The sequence below is a fragment of the Nycticebus coucang genome, chromosome 7, assembly GCF_027406575.1.
Source record: "Nycticebus coucang isolate mNycCou1 chromosome 7, mNycCou1.pri, whole genome shotgun sequence".
NCBI lineage: Eukaryota > Metazoa > Chordata > Mammalia > Primates > Lorisidae > Nycticebus > Nycticebus coucang.
Genome location: NC_069786.1, coordinates 52086815 through 52107402, shown reverse-complemented (window position 1 = coordinate 52107402; position 20588 = coordinate 52086815). Strand labels below are relative to the sequence as shown.

General features: G+C 38.3%; 1 protein-coding gene across 2 annotated transcripts in view; it reads right to left on the bottom strand.

Moving 5' to 3' along the window:
* The window catches only part of GPD2 (glycerol-3-phosphate dehydrogenase 2), a 147436-nt gene that overhangs the window by 61467 nt on the left and 65381 nt on the right, over nucleotides 1-20588 (bottom strand). For both annotated transcript variants that reach the window (XM_053596966.1, XM_053596965.1), the window contains exons 3-6: nucleotides 20271-20442; nucleotides 6107-6231; nucleotides 4692-4789; nucleotides 3249-3412 (exon numbers count right to left, since the gene is read on the bottom strand). In XM_053596966.1, coding sequence (XP_053452941.1) covers nucleotides 3249-3412; nucleotides 4692-4789; nucleotides 6107-6231; nucleotides 20271-20442 — 559 coding nt within the window. The remainder of the gene's footprint in view (nucleotides 1-3248; nucleotides 3413-4691; nucleotides 4790-6106; nucleotides 6232-20270; nucleotides 20443-20588) is intronic.

Here is a 20588-nt window from a genome sequence, read left to right as displayed (position 1 = left end):
TTACTGAGAAATTTGATATTTACTTTATCTGCATTAAAAAGAATGACAGTTATTCCTCCACATGTATGAGTTTGTTTTTCAACAGTTAACAATAAAATATGGCAAAGAATCATAATCACTGCATCAAAAAGAATGTAGAATTTCTTTTATTACCTCTACAGACCTTTTCTGGGGAATAGATTTTGGCTTAAGTACATGCAACAGTCATCAGAATTTACTTAGGATGAACTGTTCTTATAAGTCATCATGAAAGATTTTTTGACCTTGGTACATTTTGTATTTCAGAAGGAAGGCTACGGCCCACTTTCCACTGCTGCTGAAGTAGCTGTAGGATGTATTATTAATAAGGGGGTTTGGTTAACAAAACTTCCTGTAGCATTAGAAGTTCATTTGATTACTTATATGACTTTTTCACTAGAATTAAGACTCTCCCTAGGTGAAAGTTATAAAAATTGTGGTTCAAAAGGTTACATTTTATGTTATATGAATTTCACCTCTCTCTCTATATATATATATGATTTTATATCTACATATATATATTTCAAGTAGCCCAAATAATGCATCTTGAAGTCATTTAGGTGACTGTTATTCAGTTTTCAAAATGGTTATTTATGAAGAAGAGAACATTTTTTCCTATTAAGGAAGGTTTACCTTGGCAGGGTATGGTGGGTCATGCCTGTAATCTTCGCAATCTGGGACACCGAGGCAGGAGGATCACTTGAGCTCAGGGAGGTGGAGACCAGCCTGAGCAAAGTGACACCCTGTCTCTACTAAAAATTGAAAAATTAGCCAGGCATGATGGCATGGGCCTGTAGTCTCAATTACAGGAGGCTGAGGCAGGAGGACTTCTTGAACCCAGGAGTCTGAGGTTGCGGTGAGCTAGACTGATGCCATGGCCCTCTAGCCCTCTTAACGGGGAAGACAAACAACAAAAACACCAACAAAAGTCTATACCAAAAATTACAATGTATAAACTTGAGGTACTAACAGTAAAAGTTCAAAGGAATATGCTTTTCCTCTCTGAAATACTTAGGGAGCAGGATGATACTATAATATCATGGGGGAGAGGCCAAGACATCCCTTCCCTTTTTTGAACATACATTTACTGTATTTAATTCTTTTACCTACACACTCCTCTCCACCTTATTTCCTTGTTGGTATTTAACATGCTCATCACATCACCAAGGTGAAACGACAGTCGCCCTGTCTGTGAATCCAGAATGAAACCACAGAACTACACTGTTTCACATTCTCTTGTTTTGCCTCATTTCAGGTATGACCCAACTGGGCCTGTATCATTTCAGGTCAAAAATACAAATCATTTATTTCAAGTGACTAGAATATAATTATTTTTACTCGTTTAGTTCAAGACTTAATATTTTACAACCCATTTCTGAATAGCATTTTGAAGTTATTTTAAATAATAATGTTTAGATTTTTCAAAAATCTTCACTAAACTCATAATTTTGTAACCTATAACAAATGATACATATCAATTCTAGATTAAAGAATTATTTTTCTTGTTGATTATCATAGAAGATTGTTTCTTCTCCTTTATATAATACAGGTTTCCTTTGGCCTATCTAAGTAGAATCAGTAAGAATCTGTAATTCCTGTAAGACCAAAGCAACATAAGACAGGCTGCCACAAATTCGGATATGGCATCCAGTAATATTTCTACTAAAGAGATCCAGATATGTGTAAGCAAATAAATAAAATTATTAGCTAGTGCCCAATACATCATGCAATATAGAAAATCAGTAAGTATTTGAGAGGGTTTGTGCAGGAGGAATTTGTGGTAAGTGGCAAAGGCCAAAAACATTCCCATGTCAGAATGGGCGGGATGCTATTTACAGAATGCCTTCTTACTCTTCCTGGACCAAAAACTTCTTTACTATAATCACCCAATAAACTACCACAGATTAACATTAAAGGTCTGATGCAGAGAAAGCAAATTCACAGTTAAGGTTGTCCTTTAACATGTAGGCTCAATCTAGGGCACCAAAAAAGTAGTTAAGTGGCCCCCCTGCAGTGTTCAGATGCTGGGAGGCACTGCAAATTGTGATTTTTCTGCCTTTTAATATTTACCTAAGACCCTTAACATTTTTCTAATACTGTTTCTCCTAAGACATTTTGTTGAGTTTGGTCCCCTTTGCCCCCTCTGCACATATACTTTTCGCATTTATATATAAAAGCCTGACAGACTGCCGAATGGATTAAGAAATGTAACATTGAAAAAAAAGGGGAAAAAATGTTAGGGATAGCCTTGAGGACAGCCCGTAATGTGAAGTATAAATATCAAAGTCTCTTGAATAAAAATAAAATTCTTCTTGATAAGAGTTTAGATATGTAATTCTAAATATAAAAGATCACATAATGGGGTGGAGGGTTCACTGAGATACAGGCCTAAACCACCCTTGACGTCACAAAATTTCTATGACTGTGTGGACATGTACAATTATTTGTGTCTAGATATTTCATTATAAATGGACACTTTTGCACTATATTCCAAATCCAGATACTCTTTAAAACGATGCCTAAATTTCACAATGACTTTGCTTATTTCATTTCATATTGTTTCGTGGTCCATCACATTAAGTCTTTAGTTTCTTCCAATAAAACTGTATAAAATTACATTGTACACATGTTAAAAAAAAAAAAAAAGAGTGAATATTGAACACATGGCAAATGGAGCTAGGCAATGTCTCTGTTTGAAAACATCCAGCAACAACAAATGAGGGCTTGGTTTAACAGATGAATGTTCATTCATATACCTTCATCATCTAAATTATACCTTCAAGAAAATACAAACATGTCAATTTCAGCCCAAGGGGCATTTTTCTCTAGGTTTATAACCCCTTGAAAACAGAGGTTTCATCTAGAAAAATCTAACAGATCCTCAGCTGCTTTCAACATTATAATATATTCATAAGGCAGGTATTCACTAGCAAACACATAACAAAAATGGCATGATGGCAATGATGAGAAATGGACCAAACAAAGCCTGAGACACAAAGTAAAAATCAAAGAAGAGAAGGAATAGGTAAACAACAATATGAAAGGCAAAACATTATGGAGACATTTTCAGCCGATATTGAAGAGAATGGGCGATACGTGTGTGTGTGCATGAGCATTTGTGTGTTGTGGGAAATTAGCACTGAAAAGATGCAAAACCACCCCATTAAGAATATATTATAAGAATCATAAATGAGAGTAAAGTATCTTGTAAGAAAAAGAAAATCACATACCATCGTAGTAGACAATTGCTCCTACCAGTTTGTCCTTCTGGAGCATTGGGAAATGTTCGAGGGCTCTTGATTTGCTGAGGACATAACTACTTTTCAGGCAATTACTTCCTGCAACCAGATCATATAGCTTGATTCCTACCCAGTAGTAAGGTAACTGCCACCATCTACAGCATAAATAGGGGGGAATGGCTCTTTAGAAAACAGAGTAGAACCTTATAGAATGTCACTTTAAATTACAAAATACTTTTCATTTATGAAAAACAAGGCATACCTAGAAGTGGACTGTAAAAGAAACAGACCTGCATAACTTCTGACACCAACCTAGCTGACGTCTGTAAGTACATGAATCAATGAGATTTTAAAAGAATCTTCTCCAAGGCAGTGATCCTCAGTCAACCTAGCTGCACCTTTGAATTCTCTGGGGAACATTAAAAATAAATATTGAGTCAGGCATGATGACTCAGATCTGTAAACCCAGTACTTTGGGAGGCTAAGGCAGGAGAATCACTTGAAGCCAGCAGTTCATGATAAGCCTGGCAACATAGCAAGACCACCTCTCTACAAAAAAAAGAGAAAAATTACCTGAGTGTGAGGATATGTGCCTGCAGTCCCATCTACTCGGGAGGCTGAGGCAGGAGGACTGCTTGAACTCAGGAGTTTGGGGTTACTGTGAGCTAGGCTGAGGCCCTGGCACTCTAGCCTGGGCAACAGAGTGAGAGTCTGTCTCTGAATACATAGATACTGATGCCTGGGCTTCATATGTCCATAGTCTGATTTTAACTAGACTAGGGTGGGAGCCTGGATGACTCAGCCAAGGATTGAGAATCACTGATTTAAGAAGTCCTAAGCAATATAACAAAAGATGAACAAAATTATAAAATCTGTCACACAACCCACTTTTTTCATACCACCTATATCCCAACTAAAGGCAATTTCCTGGAGAGATCTGATAACATCAGGGAAATAGGGTTTTTATAATTTATAATCTACCATCTCCTAACCAGATTTCAGTTTTGGTTAACTCAGACGCTTAAAATGACTCAAAATAGCTTAGGTTTGAAGCTGGTCCACGGTGGGTTTAGACTTTGCAGCAGGATACATTTTAGCTTTACATTTTACACTCTGCTAAGGGCTCCCTCATGTTCCTCAGCACAAATGTAGCTGTTCATCTGTATACTCTCAGAAACCAGAGTAAGAAACAACTGATTACAAATACAGAACACAACTGCCTTTCCCTTCAAAATCTGATCCTTAGAGATGGGTGGGTAGAAAGTAATTTAAGAAAAGTCACACTTTGTATTTAAATATAACAACGGGAAATATTTGAAAAGGATTAAAGATTAGGACTAATTAAAACCACAATAAGGGATTATTTTCATTAAAACTGTCATTCTATTGACCTCAAATAAGCAAACAGCACACAGGTAACATCAAAAAACTTACTTGTAAATTGGAAGCATTATAGGCAATGGAGCTGATAAATGGGGAGCAATTTCCAGTAAGTTGGCACGCTCATGAAGGGCTTCTTTCACCATCCTATACTGAAAGGCAAAACAGAGAAAATTAGTTTGGCAGCAACCGATCATAATATTTTCAAATGGCAAATAGACACCCTGCCAACTGATTGATACACAGAAACCTTCTACCTCTGAGTGAGGATAGCTCCCTCCTAATCAAATTTCTAATAATACATCATGCTGTCAACCTCAAAGATTTTTTAGAAACCTTAACTGTATTTGCATAGGAGAAAAACATGCTGTCAGAGCTCCCAGGTGTAGGATATTTTCCTGACTTGAGTTACAAGATTATTGTAGCCATTTATCTTGCATCCTCCATTGTCGCCCTTTCTCAGTTTCTGCAATATTTTCTCCATGTGAGAGATAACAGATGGGTTTAAATTCATGCTAGAAGTTTTCTTCTTGCCTTCACAAAGCCATGCAAAGATGATACTTAACAGTTGCATGGTATTTTATGGATTATAAAAAGCCTTTTGTCTCTACTTCTGTAGTCTCTATTATGCCTGTCTAAAGAGCCACTCCTGATATTACAATACCAATTTTACAAATCAGAATACTGAGGCTCATCAATGTTGAATAAATAAGCAGACACAAGTTAGCTGATTCTAAATCCTATGCTGGGTTGTTTTTTGTTTTTTTTTTTTTGTATCCATGATGATGCCCAACAGAAACATAAGAAAAGGGGACAGATTCAAAACTGACTTGTCAGGAAAAAAAGGGGACAGATTCAAAACTTGACAATGTCAAGTCGGGGCTGCTGTGTTTTTCACGTACGAAAAGCAGATAGGGAGTTCAGCTGATTTTTTTTTTTTTTACCCCTCTGGGAAATGTCATCTTCTGCACTGCCTTGGCAGTTTTCAAATGGTGGCAGACTGGACACAATAAAGTGTGACATAAGAGAAGCATGACTCAGATCATCTTTTGCTTGAGAATATGTCAGTGACAATATAAGCGTGTGACTGCAGTTGCAGTCAAAGGGGATCAATTTGGCACTCCCCCTGCATTACCACACAGCTCCCCTGAAACTGCTCACAAAGTAGTAATTTGGTATCCACTGGCAAAAACCCAATCACACTTGTTAAAAGACAACACTTCCAAAAGTGCTTTTGTAAATCTGCTCCTTTGACATGCCTGTGTAGAAAAAGCCCCTGATTACCCATAAACGTAATACTACAGGAAAGAACTGGCACACCTCTCCTGAAAGATATTCCAGCAGAACACACTAAATAGGTATTTCCAACAGGAAGAAATGTTAAAAGCCATAAAAAAAGAATCTGATTTAATTGGGTAGAAAAAAAGCAGAGTCGCAATTTTTGTTTAACAGCCAACATACACAATTACCTGCTCAATATCCAACTTCATGATGGCCTTCTGAAGGTATCTCACACCACCATGGATCAATTTAGTACTTCTGCTGCTGGTCCCTGATGAGAAATCATCTCTTTCTACAAGGGCTGTTTTTAGTCCTGTGTAACCAGAAAACCAAATTAACTTCTTAAATTACACAATTTGTACGTAATTCATTAAAGGCACTTCTCCAGGGTAGAGACAATCACAAGAAAAATTACTCTGAACATGGATAAATTTGTATTCAACGTGCAGTACACTGTCTATATTATAATGAAGAGATTTTAGGCTCTTCCTGGGGGAAAAAGACAAACCAGAACTAGAAGCGTATTAAACTGTGAATGAATCACAACTAGAGAATAAGACAGTCCAATTTTATGGCAGTAACATACTCCAGCGCAGTTAGAGGGTCAAAGAAGAGCCTGGGACCCATCTCTACTCAGTAGAGTTCACTGAGCATTATTACCCAGCCTCTGGAACTCACATTCATGTCTCACTCCAAAGGTGCAGACATGTACCAGCCCCTCACCACTGATCTGCTCAGCCACATCACCAATAAATCTAGACTAGACTGCTTCATGTGCTGTCTTCTGTTGACAAATGTGTCTGGGGTGGTGCTATGGTAGGTATAAAATGAAAGAAGATATCCAAGATACAAAAACCAAAGAAAAAGGAAGAGAATAACCACTGAGGTTGAAGAGTTTCCAGTCTAATTTAAACCATTTGAATATGACAATATTTTAGAGTTACAAAGAAATACAAACCCAGACAAATGAACATGGTGAGAGCCTCTGTGAGTAAACAAGATATTCCTGATAAGGGGAGGCTGAGCAAAGACAGATTGACTCCAGAACTCACTCCTGCCCCCTGTATTTGAAAGTTGCTCTAGCTCTCTTGGGGATAAAGAGAGACACCCCACCTCTTCCAGACTGGAGATGACCAGCTGTGCAAAAGTCACACACTAGTTGAGAGATGAAAGCCAAAACTTGAAAAGACCCAAAGTGTGTGTGTGTGTGTCAACACCAAGTCATTAGGAATTTTCATGGCCAAGCATACCAGCTCACTTCATAAGAGATGAGAGAATGTCATAGAATCCAATTACAATGAGAATATGTAACCAGGGCAGTTTGGGCTTGCAAAGTTCATATAGGAGAACTTGTGCATGTATTCAATTCAGAGCCATTTATTACATTTAATACCAAAGGGTCGTTTTTATAACTTTTAACAGTTTAAATATCGTACCCAAATGTCATCATAAAAGCAGGGCAATTCCCTTGACTCCAAAGGACAAAATATTTAGAAATTGTGAAAAGAAAAGTAACGAACTTTGATTTAAGGGCAAAAACTGTTAATTCCTTAACTACTTGCAAAATAACACAAAAATTACAGGCATTATCGACCCAGGTCCCTCTTAGGTCTGTAAGAGAATGATCTGTAAAATTCTCAACTATTAAAATCCTAGCAAAATGCTTAGTAAATTTAGTACTGGAAAAATATTAGTACATATTTTTTTAGAAATTGAGAGCCAAAGTGGTGATATTGGAAATGAATCGGCATGGATCAGGTTATGGGAGGCCAAGAAACAAAGTGCAGCAAACTTAATAGTGGTCTCATCTTCCTCCAAGTTAGAAGTTAAATTCAGGACATAAACTCAGAATTGCATAGAGCCAAAATTACATTTGCAAATCTTAAGAACGTACTGTGTCGGTGAGCTACATCACCTTTTCTTAGTTAAGTTCAACACAGAGTCCTTCTTCCAGCACTAAAATAGACCATCTTTTCTTCAGTTGAAGATCAGATGAGGGAGTTGACTTTCAAGTGGTATTTAAGAGTCAGATTATTTAAAATCTCTTTAAACCCTGGAATCACAGTCAAGGCATCAAGATGTCCACACGTAAGAGGCAGGGAAACTTGACTGAGAGAGGCCATGCAGCCTCCCCTCCAGCCCACGGCTTGCCGTAAGGTACCCTACCGGACCCGACCTTCATGGGGCACAGTCTCCAGTAATCCCAACTCCCTGGTATGCAGCCCCCTGCCCTTAAGTGGGGGCTGGACCTGTCACCTTTCTTCCTAAGAGCAGAATACAGCAGAGTAAAGGCATGTCACTCCTGTGTTCAGGTTACAAAAGGTAGGGAGGAGCTCTCTCTCTTGCTAGCACTCTCCCGCCTGCCCACCAACTCCCTCTGGTGAAGCAAGCTGCCATGTGTGAGTCCAGGAACAAAGGGAAGGCCACAGTCAGCGGGTCATGAGGAGCCAAGGCATCAGTCCAATAATCCATGAGGAACTAAATCCTACCAACAACCATGTCAGTTACTTGGAATCACTGTAAGCTTGTGAGAGTCTCAGAGCCCAAGGCCCCAGCTAAGGCTCACCCCGGAGTCCCAACCCACTGAGACAGAGAGATAATGAATGTTGCTGTTTTAAGCCCTCTAATTTGGGGGCTTTTGAGAGATTCAGAGGGCCCAGCTAAGGCTCACCCCAGAGTCCCAACCCACTGAAACAGAGATAATAAATGCTGCTGTGGTAAGCTACCAAATTTGGAGGCTAGTTTACCCTCTGTGTAAGGATTTCCTGCCGCCAACATCATACCTGGGGAGGGGGTCTTCAGGAAAGGCTGAGTCTAGAGAGGAGTCTGTGTTCCAGATGGGCAGAGTGAAAGAGGGAACGGCCACTGGCAAGGACAAGCCTCAGGAGGGAAAGTGGCCCGGCACACTCAGGGGCTGCAGGGCAGGGCACAGGCAATGATATGAAGGAGACCCCGTGGGAAGAAGGGGCAAGGCAGATCGCAAAGGGCTTCTGATCTACCCTGGGGCATTTAGATCCTGCGGGCCACTGTTTACCCCAAGAAAGTAAACGTCTGGATCCCCTCAAAGGAAAATGCGCATGAGAACACAGCTATTCCTGATCAGTTTGAGAAACAACACACACAAGCATGAACCTGAGTCCCGCAGTCAGAGAACCAGAATGCGTTTGTTACCTTTCATTATCAAAAAGGAATACAGCTTAATTTTTTTTCCTGGAATTTCACAGATATCATTTTGAGAAACTATGACGCTGCGTGTCAGGGGAACCATCAAAGTGTTTTAAACTGAGATTAGGGGCAGTGGCTCACACTTACAATCCCAGAACTTAAGAAGGCCAAGACAGGAGGGTCACTGAGCCCCAGAGTTTGAAGTTACAGTGAGCTGTGAAGATGCCACTGCACTGCAGCCTGGGCCCCAGAGGGAGACTCTGTTTCTGACTCTGTTTTTAAGCTGAGAAATCAGAACAGTGTTCTAGGACGACTTCCTTGACTGCAAAGGTTAGGGGTGGGGTTGGAGGAGAAGACTCTTCAGGGCACCAGCGCCATATACCAAGATTATGGGAAGAAAGGCAAAAGAAGGCAGAGGAGAGTGCTAGCAAGAGGGAGTTTCACAGGCTGTGTTGTCGGGATGGATCCTTTTTCTTTCCCAAATTGACAGGGTAGGAGGCAGGGAACTACTCTAGGATTTAGCAAACCATCTCAAGGGTATATTTCGGGATATTTAAGTGAGAGCTAACACTTTAAAGCTCTGAAAACTTCATTTTCCAGGATTGGACATTTTAAAAATTATTCACATGTACATATGTGAGAAACTCTAGCGAATACCAAGGAAAGTTAAAATAGGCCTCTCTGTCAAACCAGACTGGTTTTCTTGACCCATTATTTCCAGTGTCTAATCATCAAGTTATCCGCCAGAATTTTTGAAGAAAAATAATACTGCTCCTTCCAGAGCCAAAACATTAAAAATTCAGTCTCTAAAGTTATGGCTAAATTGGTATCTTAAAGCAATACGTGACCTAAAAGTATCACTAAGTTTTCTGAATCACAGATGCTCTAAAAAAAGAAAATATTTTACAATTTTCAACTGCCATTATATGCTAAACGTTCTGAATATTTGTTGAGAAAGAAAGAAGTAGAAAGGAGAAAAACAGCACAAAGTCAAGGCATTATTATTTGTTATTACTGCTACTTATAACTGTATTCATTAACTAATTAACCAAATGCAATGAAGACAATAAAATTTTAAAAAGCCTTTTGTCGTTCTAGTACGTTCTGTTATCTAATCTGTTCTTTTCTATTTAAACTATTTTCCTCATTTCAAAAAATTACTAATCCAAAATTAAGAACCTGATTTTCTGATATATTTCTTTTTTTTTTTTTTTTTTGTAGAGACAGAGTTTCACTTTATGGCCCTCCGTAGAGTGCCGTGGCATCACACGGCTCACAGCAACCTCCAACTCCTGGGCTTAAGCGATTCTCTTGCCTCAGCCTCCCGAGCAGCTGGGACTACAGGCGCCCGCCACAACGCCCGGCTATATTTTGGTTGCAGTTTGGCCGGGGCCGGGTTTGAACCCGCCACCCTCGGCATATGGGGCCGGCGCCCTACTCACTGAGCCACAGGCGCAAGCATCAGGCCGAAAAGTGGGAGAAAAATAGCTGTTTCTCCTAAGAGAGAGGGAGTAGTACTTTTTACATTTTAGAGATAGGTTCTCACAATGTTGTTGCAGCTAGCTTCAAATTCCTGAGCTCAAGAGATCCTCCTGCCTTAGCCTTCCTAGTATGGACACATGCCACTGCACCCAAATGGCATTTTAAATGTCATTCGATGCTAAGATGTTGTGCTTTTAGGTAAAATAATTAAGAGTAATGGACATCAAAAATAATGTACCCAGGATTCAACCACTACTCATTGCTATGGATTTGAGGGGTGTGAGAAAAAGACCTTTTTGCAGGCAGAGAAGGACTGGCTTCTCTATGCATTAAAAACTAGTTCAAGATTTTTCCAAGAGTACATTTTTGCTATCTCTTTTTTTATTATTAGAATTAGTTTTTATGGAAAGCAGTAAGTTCTGTAACTATTGAGTTGAATTAGAACATTTAGGAATGGTATTTCATTGTTTAATTTTTTGTTTGTAATACCGATTACTTTTACAAAACAGTCTCAGGAATTTCATGACAGTAATAAATTATTAGTATTTGAATTAAAATTACTCTGAAATCTCAGGCAGAATAATAAGATTAGTTATAGTATAAGAATAAAGTCAACTTCCACTCATCTTCATCCCATCTCTTAACAAGTTGAAATTGCCTCCTGGATGGGACAAGGGTTATGAACTAAATGTAGCTCTTCACAGCTTTATCTTATCTGACTACTTCCAACTAAACCCATTCACAGATCAAGACAGTTGGATGAATACAGAGGGATAATTACAATCTAAGGGGGAAAATGGTACGACATTTAAGTTTCACAACATAGAACAGAAGTATATTTTAATACCTTTTACTGATTATCTTATTATGCATGAAAACATGCTCAATATAATAAATGCAGAGAAGCAAGGAGAACAAAATAAAACTCTCCTGTAATCACACCACTTAGAGATAACCATAGTTGACATTTGGGTATTTAAACGTTAGCATTTTCTACGCATGTGTATAATCCCATGTGTACATTTTTACAAATATAAGATCATATGGTATATTTTACATTTTTTCAATTAACACTGTTTTTTATAAACACTTCTCCATGTCAATAAATACTTTTCTATAATTTTATATTTAATGTGTAGATAGTACTACATTAAATATTTATAATAATTTATTAATTTTTTTTAAGGGACAAGGTCTCTGTCACCCAAGCTGGAGTAAAATGGTACAATCATAGCTCACTGCAGTCCCAAACTTCTAGACTCAAGCCATCCTCTTGCCTCAGGTTCTAAAGCAATGGTTCTCAACCTTCCTAATGCCATGAAACTTTAATATGGTCCAAAGGGGTCACGACCCACAGGTTGAGAACTGCTGTTCTAGAGTAACTGGGTCTAAAAGTACATGCTACAACACCCAGCTATTTTTTTTTTAATTTTTTTAGACCTAGGGTCTATGTTGCCCAGACTGGCTCTGAACTTACAACCACAAACCATCCTCCCACCTCAACCTCCCAAGTCACTGGTATTACAGGAATTACAGGTACTGTACTGGATCAAATTCTTATTTTTGAACATTTGGGTTATTTCCTTTTTCTCTATCCAGACAGTATTGTAAGATTATGTTTCCATTCAGACTGCCTGTATCTGTAATTATTTCATCAGAATAAATTTGCAGGTATGTCCTTATTAAGGTATTTTTAAACAGAAAGGTGAGAGTAATTGCTACAAAATAACCATCAGAGGCACCAAGGTAATCACACACAAATCAGAAAGCTCAAGACACTTTGTACATCAGCACAATGCACACAGGTATTAAAGCCACATGCTACATGAAGAAGGAACGATGTAGTTTAAGGAAAGGTGAGTTTATTTTTCTTCAGAAAAGCTTTGGGCACTTAATTTTGGATTTCAGACAGCCATTACCATTATTAAGAAAAAGGACTGGGTGGCGCCTGTGGCTCAAGGAGTTGGGCGCCGGTCCCATATGCCGGAGGTGGTGGGTTCAAACCCAGCCCCGGCCAAAAAAACCACAAAAAAAAAATGACTAACCCAGAGGCTGAACATTTTATAGGAAGGATCAATTTCTCTAAAAAATAGCACTCCAATAAAGCTGCAAAGTAATCCTAGCTTGGTAATCCTCACTCTCACAGGCCTGGCATCTTCCAACAGGGAATGTTAGCACTTTATAAAAAATGTATGACGTTGGATTGGTAATTTAATACCTATTTCTATGTTTATATTAGAAAACAGATAAACCATTAATGGAGATGCTATGTTAAATTAGAACGTATTATTATCATGCTCTGTATTCGTTAAGTACACAGGTGATTACGAAATCACAAAACTGTATTAAGCTGTAACACCATCTGTAAGAATATTGTTTCTGGGAATCAGGGAGTTGCTACTGTTGGTTTCTCTTTTTGTTTTGTTAATATAAAAATAGCCACTGTTCAAAGAGAGGAATAATATTTAAATAACTTAGAAAAGTAAAAAGAGAAAAGAATACACTTGACTTTCTAGTTACAAAGTCTAGAGGTAACCAACGTCAACTATTAAAACTGTCTCATGTATTTTATCAGAAACTTTCTATGTTTATGAAAGCATACAATCTATATACATTTTTGCTTAAAAACAAACAGAATTAACACTCATTCTCTACAACTTGCAGTTTTTAATTTACAACATATCTTAGCCATATTCTCTGTAAATATTTATCATCTACCTCTTTTCAATAACAGTATTCCCAATTTATTGCTAGTATAAATACACTTTATATAAAATTCTGATCACTATGACATTGTAAATTTGTCTTTGAACTCATCCCCTTTTCCAAACACAGAGAAAATTTTTTATATATTTTTTCTTTTTTTTTCTAAGGACATGGTTGACTCAAAAATAAGATAAACATTCCAGAGATCAGAAATGTAGCAGAAACACAGAGCCAGTGTTTAGACCAAAAACTTCTTGTCTTGGTGAGCTCAGGGTCTAGAAATAGGCAAAGGCAACCAAGCTCTCCGTTTCTGAAGGGTAAGAGGATTACCACTACCCAGTTTGAGGAAAGGTAAAGTAACCAGCAGAGCACCGGAATACTGGGTCTGAAAAAAGGCTCAATCACTTGCGCAAGGAGATTAACAACCTTCCCTTGACCACTCTCTGGGGGTAGCTGGCTATCTGCTGGAACGTGCCAAGGAGGCAGGAAGGCAGTCACAGGCTGGACATTAACACCAGAGCCAAGGCGCCAGCTGGCTCTGCAGTCGGTCTGCAGGGTCCCCAAGATCAGCACGGGGCAGAAGCCTCCATTTGGTTCTAGGAAAAGTCCCTAATGGGACTTGAGCGCGGTAGTTACTGTATCTATAGAGCTAAGGGTATGAAAACAGAGCATGATAACAAACTGATCTAATAGTAAGGACGGAAAGGAGGGGAAAAGGGCAAAGCAAAAAAGTGGAAGGTAAAAAAACACAAAATAAATGTAAGAGAATTAAATTCATCTATTAAACGAGATATTAAGTATTAAAAATAAAAATAAACATATGGAATCTATCTACCTTTTGCTTATCACAGATAACCAAAGGATATAGAAAAGTGGAAAATAACCTGTCTGATATTTTATAAATATTTTCCAAATTTCACATTTTTAACCTTATCATATTTTTGTCATAGGTAAATTATAATTTTTATAAAATCAAATTTATAAAAATCAGCCTTTTCCTTTCTGGCTTTTTGGTATATTGCTTACAAATACTTCTCATACTTCATTTATTTTTAAATTCATACATACTTTCTTCTAATAGTTTTATGGCATTTTATTGTCAAATCCTTGATTCACATGGAGTACAACAAAACACACACATATATATAAACTGGAGGGAGTGAATACTCCAACATCATTTATTAAATAACCAATAATGACAGAATTGAACTGCTGCCTTTACCATATTCTAACCTTCATGTATTATTTCTAGACTCTCACTTTTGTCCCACTCATCTATTCCTTTAACTAACTATTTTAACTGTAATAGTTTCAGAATGCACTTTCCCGTCTGAGAGGTCTCTAACTCTCTTACCAGTATTCTTTTTCCAAATTAATCTAGTAAATCTAACAGTTTCTCAAGTCCATTCCCCCAACCCTAACCAAAGGAAATCACTGTATTAATTAAAATTATGTTACATCTCCACATTAATTTTAAGAGGAATTTGCAATCTAGTCTAATAAGCGGTATCCAGAAAACAGCAAACTTTTATCTGCTCCAATTCTGCCTCCTGAGATGGGATTTTTCTACCATTTTCATGGCAGAGGTGGGGAAGAGGGAATCCTGAGGAGTAGTAATCCTCAAAATGCACTATCTCCAAGGCTCTCCCTTTTGTGCATTTTTTTTCCTGCAGGGCACACACCTCACCCCTTTTCTAAATCTTTATTTATGGAAAAGTGTATTATTATTATCCTCCATTCATGCCTGAGAAACTTGAGGTTCTCTCTAAGGTTAAGACACTTGTGGAAGGTTATGAAGCCAGAATGCAATGAAGCCAAGATTTGACCTCAAGTCATTCTAATTCTAAACTGTGATCTTAATCACTATACTGTGATTCCCCCCAACCCTTAGACTTCAAAGAAGTACAGTGGAAATTCAAGAATTGTAGCCAGACACCATTTATAAATTAAAAGTATGTCTACATACTTAAACAAGAGAATTGCAATTAATGTTTTCCTCCAGCAAGAGGCAGTCTTCTCTGGAATCTGAACTAAAGCCACAGATTGAGTTTCATTCATCATTAACCAGAAATGTACTAGGTGATCCCAGATACACAGAGATAAAGTCACATAAAGGAACATAAAGAACTAAAGAAAACCCCTTGAAGAACCCTGAGGGAGCGAACACATTTATTAGATTGTCCTCATCCCAGCTTCCTTTGGGAGCTGAGTGCCCCCAGCTGGACTTCAAGGCTGTGTCACTGCCCAGGAACCAGACACCAAGGTGTTACCTAGTGAAGTAATTTCTAGTGATCCTAAAGAACTGCAAAAGAACGTGAGGAGAATTGTACATATTATGTTTATAAAATAATACTCCCAGATGAAACAAATGAAAATTGATTCCTAAGAAAATGCAGATGGTAAGAATGCAAATAAATGTTCATTAGGAAGATGCTTCCCCCCATTATCCATTACCAAAACTGCATTTGGGCATAGTATTTTATCAAAAAGCTTGTGCAAGCCCTTTAACATCTAGTGGTTTCCCCAAAACTTTGAGGTCCTGAAAAATCTAATTATTGCTGGTAACTTTAAAAGATCACAGTAATTTATTTTTGTCAAATGTGACTAAAGATTAATGGATACAATCAGGAATAATTTGGTAAAAACATATCAAATGCAGAGAAAGCAAAGTTTGTTGTTAAGTGAAGCATCAAATATAATAAAAGAGCAAATTCCATGAATGAACAGCAACAATGCACAATTCATTAACCAAATGCCCATGATTATTTCACACTTCAGGGGGCTACTGATACGATCAGAAATTGTAGTAAAAGGATAAATATAGATTACCTTCAGCATCTCTTTATACATTTTAATTATAAACACTACCCCTGAGGGCTACAACCATGAAAAATATAAACTAAGGTTTGTCTATCCCTTTTCTAAATCATAATTCCACATATATGTAAACGATAGCCAATTATTTTAAGACACAAATCAACATGCCAAGATATATTAAAAGTATAACATTTTCTTAGCTACAAAATTACTAACTACAAAAATTAAAAACCTGAACAGTATTCAGGTTTTAGAAACTCCTATCTATTCAAAATCATCGTAATCACTCCCATCACCCACACACATCTGCTAATGCACTAGCGAACAAACGTCCTGGTCACTAGTGAATAAACCTCACTGCCCAAGAAAAAAATTATTTGTTAAGCAACTATCAGTAAACTGTAACCTCCTGGAGGTCAGAGCCGCATCTTACTAGTCATTGCCTTCTCAGAACTGGTGTAGAACTTGACTCATAAACAGTACTGTTTTAAATAGCAAGATAAAAATTGAAAACAACCTAAAGAATCATTAATAAGAACATCCATTCATTAAATTTTTCCGTCATATTTACTGAGTGAAAACAAATGAGCTGAAATTTTGCCATTACAAAATGAATATTATGTACACGTATAGACTGATTAAACGTGCTGTTTTTGAAAGAAATACCCTGCAAAAGAGTAACTGTAATTTGATCTTGTCTATATTTTTAAAAAGATATAAATACAGAAAGTACACCAGCGCACGATACATGAGACTTTCCAAATGGAGAAAAGAACTAAAAGGCACGTGAGTGATTGCCTGATTACTGTACCTGCAGCCCGGCGACCCGCCTCAACTGTTGCAGGCTTTTCTCTATCAGCTTTGACTCTCCATTTAAACAACTTCCTCCTTGTCTCATTTTCTTCTTCTAATGAAGGAAAGTACTACCAAATCCAAAAAGGGGAGGGGGGACCAAATATATAGCAGCACCCCTCGCCCCCTACCATAAGAATGTGACCTTTTGTAACTGTCCTAGGAAATAGCCCCGAGCTGAAGCAGATAACCGCTAACTGGTTCTGAAAGAAAAAAGCTAAGCAAATGTTTAACTGCTGATCTTGTCTTAAGACAGATGAGTAATGAACCAGAGTTCTTCTTATCTGGAAAAGCCCCTATGTCTGCTACCCCTCCCTAAAGCCCCTGCTATGTCTGCTGCCCCTCCCTACTTTATAGTTTTTGCCTTTATAAACTTGTAAAACCTGCTGTTCAGGGCTTGACTCCTCGGCTTCTAAAAAAGTTGTGAGTCAAGCCCCAGCATGCTGGAATAAAATCCTCTTGCTATTTACATCAAGCGCCGTCTCTTGCAGTTGATTGGGGTCGTCAGAGCTCAGGGCAGAGTGGGGGGTCCTGCCCCAAGTCTTTTACTAACATGGATACCAGTCAATTCTCAATTCTGGATTCTACCCTACTGCCTATCATCTCTGCCTCTACTTGCCATGCATGTTGTGCACACACACATAGTATGTCTCACGTGGAGACTAAGTGTACGTTTTCTAACTAAAGAAAGCCCTGTTCTCTCCCACGTTCTCCACAAGGTAGTTGTAAACCTCTTCTACAGTAAGCCCCTTACTCTCACCCATTAAGTAGAGCATCTCACTGTGCCTGCGTTTAAGGATGGCGCTTCATACTCACACAAGCTGCCCTTTTTATATCTTAGAATCTTTACCTTTTGGTTCTATCTCTGAGAAGCAAGTCTCTTATCTTCTTGACAAAATCAAGATACATCTCCAATATCCTTTCCTTGTATTTTCACAAGACCTTGTCCCACGTTTGCCTTCTATTACTTGCATATTAAGGTTCTCTGTGTGCACTGGCTTTTTCCTCTACAAATTTTGGAAAGAAGGAAGGGAGGGAGGGAGGAAAGAAGAGAGAGAAGAAATAAAGAAGGAAAAGAAAGAAAAATCCTTGACTATACTGCTTCCCTTCCTTGTAACTACCACACCACCAAGCTGCTCCTTTCCATTCTATTTGTCTCCAAATCTCTTGAAAGCCCTTGCCTATTCCTTCCATAGTACCCACGCATCCCTCACTATCAAACCTGAGGTACTTCAGGATCTCAAAGAGGCCTATTCGATAAAGCCTAAGCACCGTCTCCTGGAAAGCCAGACCCGGGCCTGCCTTTCCACTCCTCTCTCATGCTCTCCCCTGTGGGCTCAGAGATCCGAGTTAAAACACGTGCTTTCTCCCACATACAGACTCCACCTGCTCCCCTTGCCTGTTGCTGTCTTTCAGCAAAGTAATGTTTGCTTGCCTATTAAAGTTGTACTTAGGCCCAACAGCAGATTTTTCCACTCCTGACTATTCTGTGTACCTGTGACTGCCGTCACCTTTGTATACCCCTGATGTCTCTGACACTTTCAAACAGTACACATTCTCTAGCATGTGATCTGGTCTATGCCAATGAGCAGCCTAGAACTGTCAGCTTCCTAATGTGCCAACTCTATCAATCATCTGTTACTGCTTTGGATGTTACCGTGCATACAGTAGGAACTCAGTGAATATTTTCAGAATTGAAATAAAAAGAAAGAACACATATTTCAGTACAGAGCATGGAAGTAACTGGAGATACCAAAAAATATACTTTAGTGAATCCTATCAGGGAAATGATCCTGCTTGATACAGAAAAGTTTCCTCCAGTAAATTCTAATTCCTAGGAGGTTTATTCACTTCTCCTTATGTTGTGAATGTGTCTCCTTTCTCACTCTCTTTCCAAGGTATCTAAGGAAAAAGATGAATTCAATTACCTTGAGAATACCATAACTGTTCTTCCCACATGCTCTAGCAGGTTCTAAAACAATCTGGCTTGAATTATATGCCATGATTGGAGACAGAAGGTTATATGAACACTGGGGTCAGTGTGGTAACAGAGGAAATTGCTGTCCCTATATGTTGAATTTATTCAACATGTTTGATTTGCAGTTGCCAAAAAAAGTTGCCAAAAAAGACTTGGGCCATGATGTCTACATGGACCAAAACCTAAATCCTATGAAATCACAGTAACCCATGGTACTTTCTGCTTCTGTGTGCTTGGATCTTGTTTCATTTCCATAAGAGTAAATTCTACCAGGTATGTAAGGTAACTAAGCCTAAAGTGGCTATGATAGTGAGTTAATTAATCTGAAAAAATTATTTCTTATAGTAATTACTATTTAGCATGAAAATATAATAAATATTGAACTCTATATAGAAACCAAAATAATCCAGAGTCAAAACACGTTCAGCAGTACCCAACCCAATTTGATACATCTGAGGATTATTTCTACAAGACAGTTGGCTATAAGAGTTATTTATTTTCCTGTTAATAACAGCAGCTAAAATAGTATCCACAATTTATTAAGCTTGTCTTTAGTGTGACAAGCACTATGCTAAGTCTCTTCATGATTAGCACATTTTAACCTCATAACAATCATTCCAAGAAGGTATTTTTATTCCTCAGTTGAGTGATGAGGAGCCGTAGAGAGATTAACCTGCACACGCACACACACAGGTAAGGAAACTGAGCCAAGATATATATACCCACGTTTCTCTCTCAAGCCCACTCCAACACTCATATAATTTTATTCACGATATCACATGTAAGAGCACTGGTGCTCTGTTCTAAGCTTTCCTTCTTCCCATGTCATTTGTAAGGAATTTCTCGTCATTTCTCTTCCCTAAAGCTGGCCAAGAGTAGACAGGGTGACCGAGAAAGAAACTAAAGTCTCTTCCATTATTTATTTACGTAAACTGTCATTTCCCAAACTGCAGCTCGTATTTTACTGAAAGAGATGACTTTGAGAGCCCTGTGAACAAAAAGAATTATTTTCATAGATAATTTCATTTTCCGAGGTCTTTTCTACCCTTGATTGACATGACTGTGATTTGGGGTGTATTTACTTTACCATGTATTAGGAAAAGTTTATCAGAACATTGAATGGATGAATTTTCAGGAATATAAAGTTTGCCACCAAAATAAATACAAATTAATTTTCAAATTGTGCAAGTGCCTGCGTTTTAAAAATTGTGAAGGTCCTTCATCAAGAGCGGAAAATTAGGGGACACGAACAGAGTGTGCCTTCTCTAGTATGGAGTGCACATCATGTATGTATGTCGGGGAGGGAAGATGAAACCCCTATCTGTGTGGCATGAACCCACATCAGGGCTTACCTCTGGTGACAGCATCCAGTGCACAGCCACTTCCTGTTGCTCCTCCTCCAATAACAAGGACATCAAATTCAGACGTGTTTTGCAAAGTCAGTATCTGAGCTTCTCTGGAAGGAGGCTCCCTGTTAACAGGTTCCGAAATGCACTCTGCTGCTTCAACATAGGCCAGGTTCAACTGATACAAAAGCAAATTGTTTTCAGCTATTCATCCGAAATGCCAATTTAATAAATTTTACAGTATACTAAAAGAAAAGATTTGTAATGGATATACAGAATTCCAGAGCAAGACTACATAGCCCATGGCCCACATGGAGCTATAGT